This window comes from Chinchilla lanigera, unplaced genomic scaffold (genome assembly GCF_000276665.1).
Source record: "Chinchilla lanigera isolate Chin_1 unplaced genomic scaffold, ChiLan1.0 scaffold00028, whole genome shotgun sequence".
NCBI lineage: Eukaryota > Metazoa > Chordata > Mammalia > Rodentia > Chinchillidae > Chinchilla > Chinchilla lanigera.
Window position 1 is genome coordinate 17,607,125 of NW_004955429.1, and position 18,186 is coordinate 17,625,310.

An 18,186-nucleotide genomic window follows, 5' to 3' on the forward strand; every position below is an offset into this window, starting at 1 on the left:
CTTTGTAGCCCAGGCTGGCCTCGAACTCACAATGATCCTCCTGCCTCTGCCTCCTGAGTGCTGGGATTACAGGCATGTGCCACCACACCCGGCACTGTATTTTCTTTATTATTTTGTGTTATGTCACAGTATTTTAATTTTATATGAGTATTTTTGGGTTGTGGAATGAATCATCTGCATTTCCATTATTTCCTATGAAGAAATTCACTTTGACATATAAGTACTTTAGATTATAAGCATGTTTTCAAAATGAATTATGCTCGAAAACCAAGGTATTGCTATATATTTTTTGACATTAAATAAATTGTCTAGTTATGCCTGTTTGGGAGCTTTATAAATAGTATTGTATCTTATGTAGTCTAGGATTTGCTTTTTATGCAAAAATACGTTTCTGAGATTAATTCGTGCTGTGACACATAGTTGGAGCTCATTTGGATTATTTAATTTCTCCCCCATTTTATTTGTGTTCTCTTTTGGATAATCAGGTTATATCCCTGACTTATCTTTTTGTGGGTTGTGTTGTTTTTAAAGAAATTTTTCTATTTTTTGTTCTAATTTTTGAGAGCCTTTCATAAAACTTGTCCTCTAATCCTTTTACTAAATGTTTCGGCTCTCATTTCCTGAGTAAGTTTTTTATCTGAATTTTTAAAATAGCATTTAGTTCTTATTTTATTGTTTTGCTTTCATTTTGTTCTGTTTTGTCTTGCCTGTAGTATATTTTCTTTTGCTTTCTAGACTGTACCAGTCTCTTCTTTCTTGATGGATCCAACAGATAAATCCCAGGCTCTTATGTACAGTGAGCAAAGAATCACGAATATACATCCAGTGGTTAAAGAAAAGTGACTATATTTATTGACAGTAACCAGGAAATGTGCTCAGGGGATCTGGGCCAGCAGAAACAAAAATGAGACATGAACAGAAAAGTATAACCGAGAGGATAGGGAAAGCAAAAAGCCCACAGATAAAAATTGGGCTTTTGGATTTTCAGAGAGGTGCCCTGTGGCCCTGCGCCTGTCACTGCCCTCTGGGTTAGTCTGACAGGAGTGATTAACAGGTGCAGAGTCATCCTGAGTGAGGGGCTTTCAGCAGCCTGCTGTGGACAGACTGGCTCTGGGCTGTTGCCCAAACTCAAGTGGGCGGAAGGGAGTGGCCTCACAGTCCCCACTGTGCTACCTGTACTGTTGTGGTCTGTCTTTATGTTAGAGACTTTTCTCAAATATCTGGTCAGTCATGGCTTTCTCATACTTGGCAGAGGCATTGAGATGGTATGGGAAGCCTTCTTTGTGAGGGCTTATAAGTGGATAGGTTTTCCTGTAGAGTACCATGCCAATGCCTTGTTTATTGTTTAAAACCCAGATTTCCAGTTTTCAGAGGTCTCTTCTTCATTCAGGCTTTCCGGAGAAATAGTTCCCTTCGGGTTAAAGGTGGTGGTGGTAAGTGCTGGGCTCATCTGTTGTTTCAGTGCCACTGTCCCCAAAGTGATGTGTCACCTTAGCCCTCAGCTGTGCTAGCATTTCTATTCAGAGAACCTCTTGTTCGTTGTTTTAGTCTCGTCATAGGGTAGTTCCTTTAGAAATGGCTCGCCAATCAAAAGCATTGCAGGTCCTTCTTGCCAGGAACAAAGAATTGGACAAGCCCACCCAAATAAAGTGAGAGGTGTATGGGTATGGAAGAAACCAGCTCTGCAGAGTAAACTTGGTCAGAACAAGAAAAGAACAAGAAAAAAAACAAGGTAAAAACAAAAATAAAGTACACTCTGCATCTGGGAGACACAGTGTAGGCTACTGTGGGAAGTCAAGATAGTAAGCTCCTCACGGGGCCTGGTCTTCTTTTATGCTGCCCACATCTCCTGGGAGCTTGCAAGAAGTTCCAGATGTAGGGTCTTGAGGGTTGTTTGTTTGTTTGTTTTTTCCCATTCAGTACTGGGAATTGAACTTGCGACGTTGCGCTTGCCAGGCAGGCGCTGTGCCACTGAGCTAAATCCCCAGCTCCTAAGAAGTTCCAGATATAGGGTCTTGAGAATTATTTGGCACTGTCCTGGGATCTTGTACTTGACAGGTCCCACTCATTCCCCCCCCCGCCCCCGCTACCTTTGCTATGCCCTGTCTCCTATATCAGTCTCACCAGATAGCAAGCGTCTTCATGTTCATGTGTATTGGGAGAATGAACTGCTGGTCTGTTTTTATAAATACTTATACTCAACCCTCCTGTTTTCAAGCCTACCCTAGGCCCCTGCTTTCAGAGCAGCTGGTGATATTTCTAAGCTCTAACATCAGGACTAGTTTGCTGTAAGCTGGCTGGCTTCTTGTTGATTTCCCACAGCAGCATGCCAGTGACTTATTACTTAAATGTGCATTTTTCATGTTCCAAGATTTTGTGGACATCTCTGTTGCTGTCTGTCCTCGTTTTCTTTGCCTTCATGGGTTTATGGCTTTTATGATTTAGTTCTAGTAAAGACTCAAGATAGATCCTTTCAGTCCTCCACCTTTAATCTGTTGCTTCCCTTCTAAGGATGTGTTCATTGGAACTTTAAGGAGCTTTGATGTAAGCTTGCTCTTAAAGTCTTCTTTGTCCCCAAAGTAAAAAAAAAAAAATCAAAGTTTCGTTTCTATTGATCTTTAACACAGGTCAGCCCTTTTTAAAGTGGATACAATGCCCTCTGAAACTGGGGAGTCCCTGTTGTGAAGTAGAAAAGACAAAGATTTGGAATCTTCTTATTTCTTCCATAATTACTAAGAGCATAGCATTGCTCTAGCAAGATTCCTTTTGTTAGTTGTCTTCTGTCTCACATTCCCTTTGCTATGTCCCTAGACATGAACTTCATTTCATTCTCCTTTCATTGGCCTATTTGATTCTGGATATTCAGGCTTGGTCTTCTAACTCTTGATTTGGGTGGAGGAAATCTGGATTATATGTATCATTTAGGTCAGGTTTTCATTAGGTTTTACACTTCAAACCACATGAACTTGCCCCCACTGCGCAGCTTAGAACTAGGAATAGTAACTCTATGGCTCAGCAGCATGAAGTTAAGGCACCTTAACAGCTTAGCTACAGTCTCCTTTTGTCCAGCATAGGAACTCAGTTGGAGGAAAGGATGGGGTAAAATTGAAGTTCTTCATGCTATGTAAAGGAGCAAGTGTTGAGGTACCACCGAAGATAGACCTTTATGGATCCTCAAGCTGCATTAGGATCCTGGCAGTGCTCTGCAGGATCCAAACCCACAAAGCTGATGGCTTTGCATTCCCTGGAGTGCCAGCTACCATTACAGTGTCCGTGAACTTGGATGCTACTGCAGACTTCTGAACACCTGCTGCCAAGCTCTGGGCATGTAAAAATTTCTGCAAATAGAAGCTAAGCTGGAATCCATGGTATTATTTTGTTATGCTTATTTTATATACAAATCTCATGTGAATTTCCTTGAGTTAGCAGAGAAACTTTAAAATAATATGACTGTTGCAGAGTTTATCATAGAAATAAAATATTCAAGAACAATAGGAAGAGTGGTGGAGAGCTAATGGGTTATATTGTTTTGAATGACCAACTTTCTGGAACATTGCTAAGGCAAAGTGTAATAAGGTAAGCATGTATATTGTGATTTTCAGAATAACCACTCAAAAACAAAACTATCCAGCAAACAGAAAATGGAATCAATAAAAGTTACTTACTTAATAGAAAAGAAGAATAAAGAAGTAAAGAACAGATGCAACAAATACAAGCCAAAGCAAAATAGAAGTAAAGGGATGGGAAGGTAGAATGCAGTTGTCCCTCATCTCAAAGTAAAAGGTGAAACAGCTGGGAGTGTGGCTCATGGTAGAGTGTCCCTAGGTTGAATTCTCAGAACTTGGGGGAAGAAGCACAGTGGAGCCAGTTGACTGTGGGCCGAAACCTGTGGAGCTGAGCCGAAGTAAACCTTTCTTCCTTTAAATTGCTTGTCATACATTTGTCATAGCAACAGAAAGCTAACACACTTGTATAATTAAAAAATAAACCAATGCTCACAGTTTTATTCAGCTCAAAAAATAAAAAAAAATGATTGGAGTGGAGTTTAGAAACTTGTTTTCTACCCTTAGGTGTCCCACAGATATAATGGTGGGGTATTCTTTTCACTTTTCTGAGCCTACTCTATAGCTGCTCCATAGCTGGCAGCCAGTAATTAATTGCCTCCTAGAAATCAAGTCAATAGTCCATGACTTCAGATGCTGAAAGTCTAGAAAGATGAGGGAGTCTGGACTATATGACCTTGAAATCCTCTGTTACAGAGTGATATTCTGATTTGAACAGGATTACAGTATACTCATATTTTGTGACCTGAGGTAATATGGCAAAGACTGTCCGAATGACAGCAAAAAGCTGTGAAGTATTAATGTTTTCCTATGTGGACACCGGTAAAATAACTTTTAAAATCAGAAGCAGATTTTATGTATTAATTCAGGAGGTGACTCAACTATAGAAGGAAGCTTATGGCATTATGCAATCTTATCTTTAACAATTATTCTTTCATTGTAACTTTTGTACTCTTGAAGAGATTCTTTCACCTGAAGTTTTTCATGCATTTTGCATGATTTGTGATCTGATTAGCAGTAAAGATGGCAGTGAAGTAGTAACTATGATCATAACCCTCTTGTAATCTAAAAACAACAGGGATTTTCTTTTCTGTACAGGCAGCAATGAGCATTGGTTTTTGGCATAAGTCTCTCATGAATTAAATACAGTAAGTCCCTGTGTTACAAATGAGTTCCATTCTAGGAGAACATTGGTAAGTTGGATCTGTTTGTAAGCCCAACAAAGTGAATCTTACACACCTTTGGCACAAATGTACAATGTAAAGCATAGAAAAATCTAACACACACACAAATACTGTAAATTATTGTTACTTTACAGTTACCTTAAAATGGTAAGGTAGACACGTGAGCTAAACTAGCAGTGTTACTAATGCGAAATCAGTTCATCTGTGAAAATTCGAAACTTGAATGTTCCTAAATCAGGGACTTACTGTAATAAGATTCAATCTAAAATGGCTCAAGAAAACTTAAACATTTTATATGTTACTGTAAATAAGTATTTTCCCAGGGCCAGGGATATAGCTCAGCGGCATAAGCGCCTGCCTGGCAAGTGCAATGTCCTGAGTTCGATTCCTGGTACAAATAAATAAATAATAAGTATTTTCCCTTAATCATATGCAGAAATTTCACATGGTGAGCTCACAAAGAAAGTAATTGGGGTTTTTTTGGTAAATACGAAATTATGTTTCTTTACAAACTTAATAGAAAAACTTTTGGAAACATAGGTTTGCTTGGTTAGCATAGTTTTTTTCTGTTAAAGAGCACAAAGGTTACTCATTTTAAACATTCAGTAAGAAACCATACTAAATGGCAATCGCAGAAGACATTAGATTATTTGTTATAAAATTAGTAGTGTTTTAATGTTAATATAGATAGTACAAAAATTAGTGCAGTTTAAATATCACTAATAAGATTGAGTCCTAGACTGAGCTATACACAAAGTAATTCTAGTCTTATGTCCTCTAAAAAGGAAGATCACAATTCATTTTTTGCCTGTTTATGAATAAAGTTTTTTTAAGACAAGGGGAAAAAAAGCCCAGATGGAAATTTACCAAAACACTATTAGTGATTATTTCTGCATGGTTATAGTATGAGTAAATTCTATCTTATTCCTTATATTCACTCAGTTTTCTAAATTTTTTTTTTGAGACAGAGTCTCCCTATGCAGTTCAGGCTGGCCTTGAATTCACTTTGTAGCTCAGGCTGGCCTCAAACTCGCAACAATCCTCCTGCCTCAGCCTCCTGAGTGCTGCGATTACAGGTGTGCGCCACCACACCTGGCATTTTTCTAAATTTTTATAGGGAACATGTATTAGATATATAAATTAAATATAAATCTTAAGGAACCATTTATAAATGGGAGATAAATGACAAAAAATCAAAGTTAACTCTCACAATGGAAAAGAAGTAGAAATTAGATGAAAAGATAAAGAGTTTATAAATGGGGGGCATAAATGAGGGAGAAAGGGAGAAATCCACTATCTTAGAAATTGTAAAAGTTTCATAGAGCAGTGAACACTGCTTTATATTTTTGAACCATCATTCAGCAAATACCACTATGAGTCTGATGGGATCTCTGCCCCTAGGGAACACACATTCTGATAAGCAGATCTGGAGAAGCAAATTGCAACATAGTATAGGAAGAAAGAATGGATTTATGGTAAGATAGGAAAGGAGTTGGTGAGGATGAACAGAGAGGCTTTCTTCCTGAAGGAGTGGGAAACTAAAATGAGATTTGGGGATTCCAATGAGAATAGTGTGAGCTGTGTACAGAGGCAAAGTAGGGACCAGCCCATGAAAACCTTGTCAACTATGTGAGGCACTTGATTTTATAGTGGTTAACTATTTCACAGGCATAATTTTGCTGGGTGTTCTTTGCTACATAGGAAGTACTTGATAAGTTGTCTGGCACTTAGTAGGCACAGAACAAACACTAATGAATGGTTATATACTTAGTCATGCTGAAAGGTTAAATGGGAATGTGTTACATTTACTGGAGAACAGTGTTCATAGTTAAGGAGATTGGCATTATATAAATTCTTAGAAGGATATAGAAGAAATGAGAGGCAACTTAAAGAGGTTTAATAAATAGCTTTTGTCTAATGATAAAAATGTTCTAAAAATCTTCTTCAAAAGATAGATGAGAGCTAGGGATGTAGCTCATTTGGCATGCATAAATCCTTGGGTTCCATGCCTAGCCCTGTGAATGTGCATGTGCACGCATACACACACACACACACACACACACACACACAGTGACATGCCTTGACATCCATCAAATTGGAAAAACAAACACAAATACTATACAAAGATTTGCTAGGATATAGAATAAGTGGAACCATGCATATATTACTATAAGAATATAAATTGGTACAGCTGCCGCAAAAACTGTTTACTGATACCTGCTAAGCTTAAACATTGTTTAGTCTATTCAGGGTTTCTGTTTCTAAGCCATAATACCTGGGGGAAATGTGCATTATATGAACTCCAAAAGAATGTGTGAAGAACTTTACAGCAAATTTATAGTAGGAAAAGTCAATACAGCTCAGATCCAGAGGCAGCATGGATAAATTCCATTCATTCATAGCGGTAGACTGTTCATATAATGGAATCCTATATAACAATTTAAAAAACTGCTAGCACAGCTGTGTGGATGAATTACAAAGATAAGTAAAAGAAATACAAAAAATTTTTTTTCTTTCTTTTTTTTTTTGAGATAGCATCTCACTAAGTCCTTTAGTTGAGCTGTCCTTGAGCTCACTTTGTAGCTGAGGCTGGTCTCAAACTTGCAAAAATACTCCTACCTCAGTTTCCCAAGTACTGGGATTACAGGTATGTGCCACTATGCCTGGCAACATTGCTTTTATAAAAGGAAGCAGACCTAATTTAGCTAATTCGGAATAGCAATGTCCAGATTGCCAAGATGAAAGACTTACTTGGCAAACTCAGTTGCTTTCTAAATTAATTGTTAAAATTAATTATAGATTAAAATGTAGTTAGGCACCCACTTTTTGATCATCAACATCTTTTAACTTTTTGCTACTTACTAAATTATACTACTTTCCAGGCAATTTATAATGATAGGCTTTTTGGAAATTGTTCTCCCTTCTATCTTTAAGAAAAGGTGGGTTTTTGTTGTTGTTTTGTTTTGTTTTGTTGGTACTGGGACTCAAACTCATGACCTCTTTCTTGCCAGGCAGGCACTGTGCTGCCGAGCTGTATTCCCAGTCCTTCCCTTCTAGCTTTAAAGACAGACTATCACTAAAATAACCCTAACTTCTGAAAGAGAGAACCTATCCCATCTATGTTAATGGTGAGCCATTTCCATTGGCCATTTTGTGAAAAAATTGTTTACAACTTTTAAACTGTACAATTTAAAAAGGAGAAAATAATTTTGTTACTATTTATAGTCTCACTGTACAAACAAAACTTGTGAAGACCATGGGCTGGTAACACTCTGCCTGCTCCATGTGGAAAGACTTGCTTACTGCTTGTTTCACCTTTGTGTCTTTCCTTGTGTGTTTTCTCTACATTGATGTCCATTCCCTTATTTTTCCATTTACAAAATTCCTATCCAGTCTCCAGACTGCAGCTTTTAAGACTTTTTCTGGTCCACAAGTTTGTCACCCCTTTATGTCACCCTTGCCCCTACTAATTATCATTGCTATAGCATTTACCACATGGTATGACAGTTTTTTAGTTTGTTTCCTGGATTTGGCTTCCTTCCATACCTGTCCATGTCTGGTGTCCTATATGCTTGTTCTGAATTGTGGGTGTGTTGCATAAGAAGAGCCTGTTAAATTTTTATAGTATTATTGATTGACTGGTAGCTGGCACAGTTACTTCTACTAGATTATCACAGGAAGCTAGTTAAAATCCACAGTGATGTTTGAACAGTGAGATCTACTTAATATACTCTGTTGCAAGACTGGACCCCACAGAGATAAGAAAGGACCTGTAATCACACCACTTGAGGTGTGTCAGGCTTCAGTTAAACTCATCCATGACTTCAACTATAAGTACAACTAGTCAGTTTACCAGAAAAGTGTACTGACATGAATGGCTTAAGTAGTATGCTTAGTGCATTTAAAATTATTAGAAGTAGGAGGAAGGAAATGTAATAGACACTGTCATGAAAAGTGGGCATTTTGAGGTCTAGAGCCAATTCTCATGATGATTTGGGGCAAGTTTGTGGATCTCTTTGAACTTTTTTAGTTCTTTTCTCTGTAAAAGTAGTTTGTAGTTTATTCAGCTAATACATATTTTTTAAAAATATGTTTTTATGTAAGATTTCAAGAATGGAGCTATTATGAAAGGTGGGACAAGGGATTTGACTATAAAAACAGCTAAATGGGGATGAATATTTGAATTTTATAAGTATTCATCCAAAATATTCATGATACATATGTGTGTGTTTTAGTGAAAAAGTAAATCACAAAATAGAATAGTCTTCATATTTTTATGTATATATTTAAGCATGTGGAGAAGATACCTAGAAAGGTGAGTGTTAATGTTGCCTGTAATGTGAGGTTACATGTGCTGATTCAAAGAAAATAATTTTTTCCCGGAAGTGATAATGAAGAAAAACCTGAAAGATTTTTCAAACAAGATCAAAATATACATAAAGATGATTTGCCACTTTGCAAGTAGGTTATTTGACAAGGGAAATATATTAGGAGCTGGGGCAAAGATGTTAAAGAACCATTTTCTTGTTTATCTTTACCGAATCAGTGTTACCAGGATAGAAAGCAGAAGACAAGATTGCTAAGTGGTGTTCGGCTCCTCTTCAGTCCTGATACAACAGAGTCCTCCGATGCAGTCTGGAGGCCCTGGGAACAGTGTCCAAACTGCCGTGTTCGTGCCTGCGTTTCTGGGGTCATTCTGCACTGAGCCGATGGCTTCTAACTCACTCCCAGGGCTATTGATCCAAAAAGACTCAGATCCCATTTGTGGTTTTTGTCTTTCCACACAATTCATACAGTGTTGTGGATCTTGGTCACAGACAGCTACATACACCTTGTTATTTGGGTCCCGGAGTAGTAAAAGAATGGGTGCAAAACTCTTGTATTTCTCTAGGCTTTTTATTTCTGTAGTTCCTTCTGTTATTTTGTAACCTTTGTTCTTGGTCTACTATTTTCATCCAAAAAGTTGTTAGACTCCTCAAAATAGACCAGATTTGGAGATTCTGAGTTTTTTGTCACAGTTCAGTTTACTGAGTATCTTTTCTGTTTTCACTGAGACTTTGATGACCACCTTCTCATCATTTTTAACAGGGTTAATTGCATCTAAGCAGTTAGACTTCCATCTTTATTTTAATGGGCAGAAAATGCATTTGTTCTCAGAGAGAGGAGACACTGTCCTCTCAATCCTTACTGTCCTTTCTGTGTATCTGGAAGTTTAAAGGTTCATGATTGATATTTAATGTATGCCTGGCTCTGCAGTCTTTTGACATGTTTTTCTCCTCCTCTTTTTCTTTTCTTTTTGAATACAAGGAATCATACAACAGTGATAAGAGCTTCTAGTTTTATATCATGCACACCTCATGTTTAAGACAGTGTATTTTTCTGTAAGGAACGTCATTATTTCCACAGCAGCTCCTCATTAATCCTTCCTGCACTCCCAGAAGATTTCAGAGTACCTTGTTTGATTTTTCTACAAGGAAAAAAATAGAAATGCACATACTCGTACCATTTAAAAAGCAAAAACAAACAAAAAACAACTCAGGTTCTCGACCTGCTTTCCACATGGAATTAAATGGTAGTTTAAGCCAGACATGGTGGTATATACCTATAATCTCAGGACTTGGGAGGCTGAGGCAGGAAGATTGCCATGAGTTTGAGGCCATCCTGGACTATATAGTGAGTTCAAGACCAGCCTGGATTATAGATCTTGTCTGACAATAAAATGTTTAAAAATTAGGTTATTTTGGATACTCTGGACATTCGATAGAGTAATTTTGAGAGCCCTGCCATCTGATTATTTGAATTGGGTATGCCTTCGCTGATCCTCTTGAGATATTATGAGGTATATGTGTCATTTTCTGGTGAATTTAGAAGCATATCATATTTATCAATAGCTGGGAACTAGTAGCATGTGATAGGGGCATAATTGAAAATAAGGTTTGTGCAGAAACCTATCCTTTGTTTTAAAGTTATTCTTTGCATTTTTCTTGCCTGAAGAAAAAGATTAGTGACACTATGTGGTTTCCACATATTAATGTTGAACGTTTAGAGAAAGAATTCCTGATGTGCTTATTTAAAGGGTCTGGATACTAATAACTTCAGAGCTGTTTTGAGAAGTCAAGTGGAGCAGTAGAGGAGAATTCCTCGCAGAGAAGCTGCGCACGTTTGGTCCTTCCAACAGAGGCTGCGGTGTGGTGTAGGCGCAGAGTTCCCAGGAGGGTGACAGGCCCGGGCAGGGAAGCACTGTGTGCCTGCAGGCTTTGCCTAGTTTTATATCATGCACACCTCATGGGATGTGCCAGCCAAGGAACACAGGGTGGCAAGTTTCAGTGGAGCGCAGGTTTTTTTATTTTTATTTTTATTTTTTTTAGTACCTGTTTGCAGTGCATAATGATCATACTCATCCTGGGGAGGAACACAGCTCCATCCTGAGATGGTTCCGAGGTTACCTTGGGCTGTCATCTTCACACCTCTGTGCTCGCAGGTGCCTCCCACCTGTTCCTCCTGTTCTGCTCATAAATGCCCAAGTTACTTTGTCCCCTAAGAAGGGGCGGTCGCCCTGGAGTCCCCCCACCGCAGTATGGCTCGGGATGGCAGCTGGGCGGCCCTGGTTGCACCTGCCACAGCTCCCCTAGTCCCTGGAGGGGCGGGGCAGGCCTAGCCGAGGTAGCCCACGCACAGGCGGTCCCTGGCACTCAGACCTGACCGGTGTGTCCACCTTCCTGTCTCAGGTGGCACCCTGGGCCTTGGCACCCTGCGGCAGCGGCGACGGGGCGGGGCGGGGCGGCAGGGAAGGGGTGGTCCTAGCCGGACCCTCGCTGACTCACAGGAAGTGCGGGTGGCTCCGCTCCGCCTGGGGCCCGCCCCGTGCGCCCCAGCCTCGTCGCCCCAGTCGCCGACCTCGGGGACCTGTGCTGGCAGCGATGACCCATGAGCCGCTCTCCCGGGAAGGGGGCGCAGCAGGCTAGGGTCTGCGGTCACCCGCGACCATGGTGCAGCGCTTCAGCCTTCGCCGGCAGCTCTCCAAGGTGGGTCCGCGTGCTGTCAGCCAGAGGGAGGAGGGGACGCGCTGCCTTTTGTTCTCCGCAGACTGTCCTGCCAGACGGACAGGACGCCACCGCCACTGTGGATCCCCCTGGGGTGGGGCAGGCAGGTCCAGAAGACAGCGGGCAACTAAGATCGCGTCCGGGCACGCAGGTAGTTACCCATTGCCGAGCGTCTCGTGGACAGAGGAGAAAGCTTCGGTGGTCGCAGAACCGGCTTGTGCAGGTTCCACCGGGTCGCAGGGGACACGGCGCACAATGAGCCCCAGCTCAGCCTACAGGGAGGTTGTAAAGGGTCCGTCGCGTGGCAATCCTGTGCCAGTGTAGAAGTGTGTGAACAGCAGTTCTTACCAGGAGGCGCACAAAGCAGTGTTACAGAGTTCTGATCCAAAAGCAGTCTTCCCTGTGTGCTCCGTTTGGGGAAAAGTTCTTTACATTTGAGAAAAATCAGACTTCGCATAAATAATAACAAGGTGAGCTCCAGTGGAAGAGGGGATAGTGATTTTGTAGGTGGTCTGGCAGTCCTCAGCGGGGCTGATCCAGTACTGAATGCCTTAGCTGGAGCAGTGGGAAGGGTGGGAAGAGGTGTGGTGAGGTTGAGCTGCTGTCAGGAGCCATTGTGTTCTTGTGGCTAAATTGTGTCACAGTTCATGGCCTGCATGCAGAAGTATAAACACATAGTAAATCCGGAGCGTTCTTCATGGGCTCTGGGCCAGATGTATTAGGTCCTGAAATGTGTTGGGTCTTAAAGGGAAGACTTTAAGAAAGAAGAATGCTTGCTCTACCTCAGGTCCTGTTGTCTGTCCTTGGGGGTCCCCACTCCTGACAGCAACTCAGGAAGCTATCACACTCTGTTTCCCTTACCCCCTTGCCAGGTGTAAGGGGCAGGGTCCAGAAGCTGCCAGACTACTCCTAGTGATGTTGGCCATGCCATCAGCAGCCTTGCTTCTGAAAAGTTCAGGGCAGGGACACTCCTGCACCTAAATCTGAAAGTTAGTAACCGGGTGATAATTCTTTAAATTAGAAAGTAACTGCATTTGAGGCATTTTGCTACCATTCCTTCTTTCCCAGTTACAGTGCTGTACTTTTTGAATTTCACCTTTTCACTTCTTACTATATGCATGGCTGTGATTTACAAAAAGGACGCTTTTGGGAGAACAGAAACACACGCTCTCTAGGATAAGAAGAAATAAAAACACTCAAGGAAACAACTCTTTCAAGCCTTCCCCATTTTAATGTGGTTTGTAGGTTTTATAATAGTTGGGGCTGAATCTAAGGAAATAGGTTTTGTAGCATGTGCCCTTGATATAGTTTATGTTCCATTAGTGAACTGAAAAAATCCTTTGGATTATTTCATTGTGTAAGACAGTTAAATATGAAGAAGAAACTGATTAGTTATGTTAGAAAGTTATTAGTGCATTTGCTGAGATTTTTTTAAAAAGTGCTGTATTCTGTCCATTTTAACTAATTCCATGGCTGACCTGGGAGCAGGGACTGGTCACTCCTTGGGGTATGGTATTTCTAACACATTTGGCTTTTCATGGATTTCACAGTGGCAGTTTCACATGGTTCAAACTTTAATAGCAAGTATTTTTGTTGATAAGAAGTAATTTTCCACAAGAATAGGATTTTATAAAGACAGAGTTTGTTTGTTGTAGTGCTCTGCCACTGAGCTATGTCCCCAGTCAGATCTCAGTTTTAGTAGTAATTTCCTGCTTTAATAAGAAATCTATTGATAAACTGGGTGTGGTGGCGCACACCTATAATTCTGGCACTTGGGAGGCTGAAGCAGGAGGATCACTGCAAGTTTCGAGGCCAGCCTGGGCTACAAGGTGAGTTCAAGGCCAGCCTGATCAACACAGTGAAACCTTGACTCAAAAAGACGACCCCCTCTAAAATATATATAGATAGATGAGATCATTTTTAAATTCTTTTGCAAATTTTCTGAAAGAAAATGCTTTTGGTGATTTTAAATCCAGTGTTTACTTTAGATGCTTTTTATCTTAAGTTTAGTAGTCCTGTTTACTTATACTTGGATGTTCTCCAGAATAACCCAGTACTTGCACTGGCGTGATGGTAATTCACATCTGAATTAAGGAGGAGTAAATAAAGATACAAGTGAAGTCACTCAAATGGTTAAGAAAGGTGTCATGTGTTTATGCTGACTGGAACATAGTTACCTGCTCAGAGCAGGTCTCAGCTTCCCTTGCTATTTTAGATTTTCTTCTTTGATAATTTTCTTACATTACCTCAAAAAAGACATTTTTTCCAGCTGTTTGAGACAGGATCTTATATAGTTCTGCCTGGCCTTGAACTCACTATGTAGCCCAGGCTAGCTTTGAACTCTCAGCAGTCCTTCCTCAGCCTCCTGAGTGCTGAGATTATAGGTGTGTGCCACCACACCTGGCAACCTCAAAAATATTCAATAGGGAAATACCATCCACTAGGGGAGTGACTGGCCTTTGCTGTTGGGTCAGCTATGGAGTTAGCTGAAATGGACAGAATAGAGCACTTTTTAAAAATCTCAGCAAATGCACTAATAATTCTGTAACATAACTGTTTGGAATATTTCTTCCTGCTCTACATCTCCTGCTTGAGCCAGCCACAATAGTCTGGAACCTGCCAGTGTGCACATTTAATTCTCCTAGTGATCTCCAGGTGGTATAAACTTTGTTCTGTTATTATAGAAACTGAGTTTCAGAAAAATTCAATGACCTGCCAAGATTGATGTTAGTGGTAGTGGTAATAGTAGAATTAGATTTTTTGTTTGTTTGTTTGTTTTGTTTTGTTTTTTGGTCTTTTTGAGACAGGGTCTCGCTAAGCAGTTCAGGCTGACCTTGAGCTCACTTTGTAGCCCAGGCTGGCCTCGAACTCACAACAATCCTCCTGCCTCAGCCTCCCCAGTGCTGGGATTACAGGCGTGCGCCACCACACCCGACAAGTAGAATTAGATTCAGAAAAAATCAGAGCACTTTGAGCAGGGAGGCTGAAGCAGGAGGATCACAAGTTTGGGCACAGTCTGGGCAACTAAGTGAGACTCTGTTTCAAAAGGGTAGGGGCACGAGGGGCTGGGGATGTAGCTCAATCTCCAGGACTTCCAAAAAAAGCAAAACTAACTCAGAGCTATCCATTTCCACCCACATCATTTAGCTCCCTAATGTCCTGCTTATTGGTCTTTTGTATCTGGTCATCTCCTGTTCTCTGATGTTTCTCCATAGCTTTCTCCATGCTTATGGAAAATAAATAATTAATAACTCAAGTAGCACTCTGAAACAGGCCTTTCCCACAGAACTGAACTAAGTAGGCAGTAGGGTTGGAACTTACCTGGCAAACCTGATGAAGCGCTTCCCATAATTAAAGTTGTTTTCTTTGGCCAGAGATGTGTTAATTTGAATAAAGTAACTAATAGTCATACTAAACGTGAAGTGATTATGTGTAAGTGGAAGCATAGACACATGCATTGCTGTGGAGCTTTTACCTGTGCTGCTGCCTTGTCTGAGACATCTTAGGAAGAAGAAAACTTGACTCTTCAGTTGCTGTGCTAATGTCTAAGGGAAGAAGTACAGAGGACCAGACATTCACAAAGTCCTTAACTCACTCTGGTGGTCCTTCTGACCAGTGGAAATTTTTCTCCAAAGATCTTGCATCAGTAATAAAAAAAGCAGTTTTATCCTTTCCTTAGAAGTTTGTTTTTGAAAAACATAGTAAAATTGGAGGAGAGTGCAAAAAATTTTTGATAGTTTTGGTAGTATGTCTTTTTATTTTACTTTTGAATGGTAATTATTTCTATAGTTCAAAAATAAAAAATAACCAAAATTTTGCTTCCAACCATGTCTTTTCTTACAGTTCACACCCCTGCTCTGTAGGTAAATGGTTTTTTGTTTATTTTCCACTATTTGTTTATGCAAATGTAGGTAAATGTGAACATCTATTTTCTGGGCCTGCTAACATGAAAGATAAATACTACCCAGTTTGTTATAAAATAAATAATAGCTTGAAGCAAACATGGTGGTGCACTTCTGTCATTCCAGCGCCCTGGGAGGCTAAGGCAGGAGGATCACAAGTTTCAGCCCAGCCTGGAAACTTAGTGACTGAGACCCTGCCTCAAAATAAAAAATAAGGGTTGGCGTTGTGGCTTAGTGCAAAGGCTGTGAGTTCAGATCTGTCTCCTCTCACCCGCCTGCTTGGTCTTCACCTTTCTGGAGATGAGTGTAGATAATTAGCTTAGCTTGGCTCTTATGGTTGTCTCCAGATTTTCCTGTGAAGCTTGCTTTCCTAGGGTCAATGTAGCATCGCAGAACCCACTGTCTTCAGGAGTGACATTGAAATAATAATAGCCCCAAAAAAGGAAAAAAAGAAATAACAGTAAGCCAATAATGACTTGATTCTGTTTCAGGCATACCATGTTTCTTTCCCATTTCGTTGAGAGCTTCCTTCTGCTACATTTGAAGTTTTCATAAGGTGAATCATACTAGCGTGTCCTGGGTTGGCCTGAAAAAAAAGATGAATGGGCAAGAAATAGGACTCATGGGATCTTTTCCCAGTTCTGCTCTTGATTTGTTGAAATTATTTAATCCGGACTTGTAAAGCAGTTGAAAATATTTTAGTTTAAAAATGTTACCTTTGCCCTTTCCATATTTCATGGTGTCCTATTATTTGCTACCATTTTGATATCACCGAAAAACTTAAGAATTAGAGAAATGTTATGATTTGAATTGTTAATAAAACTATCATTTTTCAGATACTTCTTTTGAATTTCTGTTGTGTTGTGTTTTGTTTTGTTTTGTTTTTTTTGTGAGACAGGGTCTTGGTATGCAGTTCAGGCTGGCCTTGAGCTCACTTTGCAGCCCAGGCTGACCTCAAACTTGCTCCTCTTGCCTCAGCCTCCTGAGTGCTGGGATTACAGGCGTGCACCATCACGTCCGGCTTCTTTTGATTTCTTTTGGGTTTTGACCTGTGATGATACATGAATCACTTAATCTCTCTGTGAGTGTATTTTCATTAACAGAAAGAAGATAGAGAATTTCTTATTTCTATCTTTGTTTTATGACAGGGTCTTGCTGTGTAGTCCAGGCTGGCCTTGAACTCACTATGTAGCCCATGCTAACCTGGAACTCCTGGCAATTCTCCTGCCTCAGCCTGCAGGGTGCTACCACACCCTACTCTTACTTCTATCTTGAGTACGTTGATCAATGTTATTTAAAAGTATTTGGATAGCTAAATAAATTTTATGTTGTATATAGTTTACTATAGTTTTTAAAGTATGCTTATCCTCCTCAGTGATAAACACCGTGTATAGTATCATATGTAATTAGAAAACCCAGATACATAGGGAGTTAGTACTGGGTGGATGCATTTAATGTGTGGGTTTTTTTGTTTTTTTTTTTTAATGTGGGTACTGGGTATCGAACTCAGGACCTTACACTTTCCCAGGCAGGCTCTTGTACCACTGAGCTATATTCCTGGCCCTGGATGCGTTTAAATAATGGAAAGATACACATCTCTTTTTGTATCCTATTTACTTCTCCTCTGACTAACCCGATTCATTGACTAGCTTCATATTTGGAATGTAATAGTTTGTATTTGTGTTTTCCTATGGCAGTTAACTGTTACATCTCCTTGTCAGCTGTCAACCAGCTTTTAGGAGGCTTCATGTAGTACTCGGGGCTGTTGTGTAACTGTCAGTTTGCTTTCTACAACTTGAACACATCAGCATCACCAGCATGATAGAGTTATTAGAATATATGACGGAAGCAAAGCAGGAAGATGAAAGGAGACCCTTACAAGATTGGTCCCAGGTATTCTCCCTCTGGTGGGAGTAGCGAATGGCCATGCAACAAGATTACGGTGGAGACAGAGCTACATGCAGAGACTGACTTAGAAATATTTGCATTATTTTTCTGAAGTGCTTTTGTGATAGTGATACCATTCTGGGGGTTTTTGTTATTGTTTCTGTTTTTTATTTTGGTCTTTTGAGACAGGGTCTCACTATATAGCCCAGGCTGACCTCACACTCATGGCAGTCCTCCTGCCTCAGCCTCCCCAGTACTGGGTTTATAGGCATGCGCCACTATACCCAACAGCAATACCAGTTTAAATTTTTTAGAATAAATTATTGACCACTTAGAATATGCTCTCCTGAGAAGATAGTGATAGTTAAATCTCCTTGGAAGTGTGCTTAGGTTTTTTAAGTGCAGGGCCATCAGTTGGGTTGATTTGAGTATCACTTTCCCAGAAGAAATGGATGCATACTAAATGACTACTAGGTGATTCTTTGAAGTTGGAATGTGTTTTTAAAAGGTGGTTAGTTATGAAGATCAGTGAGCTGATATACTTGAGAGTGCTTTGAAAACTACGAAAGACCACATTAATTGATAATTTAAACTGATGATGCTTTCG

At 40.2% G+C, this 18,186-nt stretch overlaps 1 protein-coding gene across 3 annotated transcripts in view; it reads left to right on the plus strand.

Moving 5' to 3' along the window:
- Tmcc1 (transmembrane and coiled-coil domain family 1) overlaps window positions 1-18,186 on the plus strand; it is a 137,419-nt gene that overhangs the window by 17,904 nt on the left and 101,329 nt on the right. The window contains exon 1 of one of the 3 annotated variants that reach the window (XM_013515452.1): window positions 11,591-11,772. The exons of the other annotated variants lie outside the window; for them this stretch is intronic. Coding sequence (XP_013370906.1) covers window positions 11,734-11,772 — 39 coding nt within the window. The 5' untranslated portion in view covers window positions 11,591-11,733. Of the gene's footprint in view, window positions 1-11,590; window positions 11,773-18,186 lie in introns of those variants that run through there. 3 annotated transcript variants of the gene reach the window in all.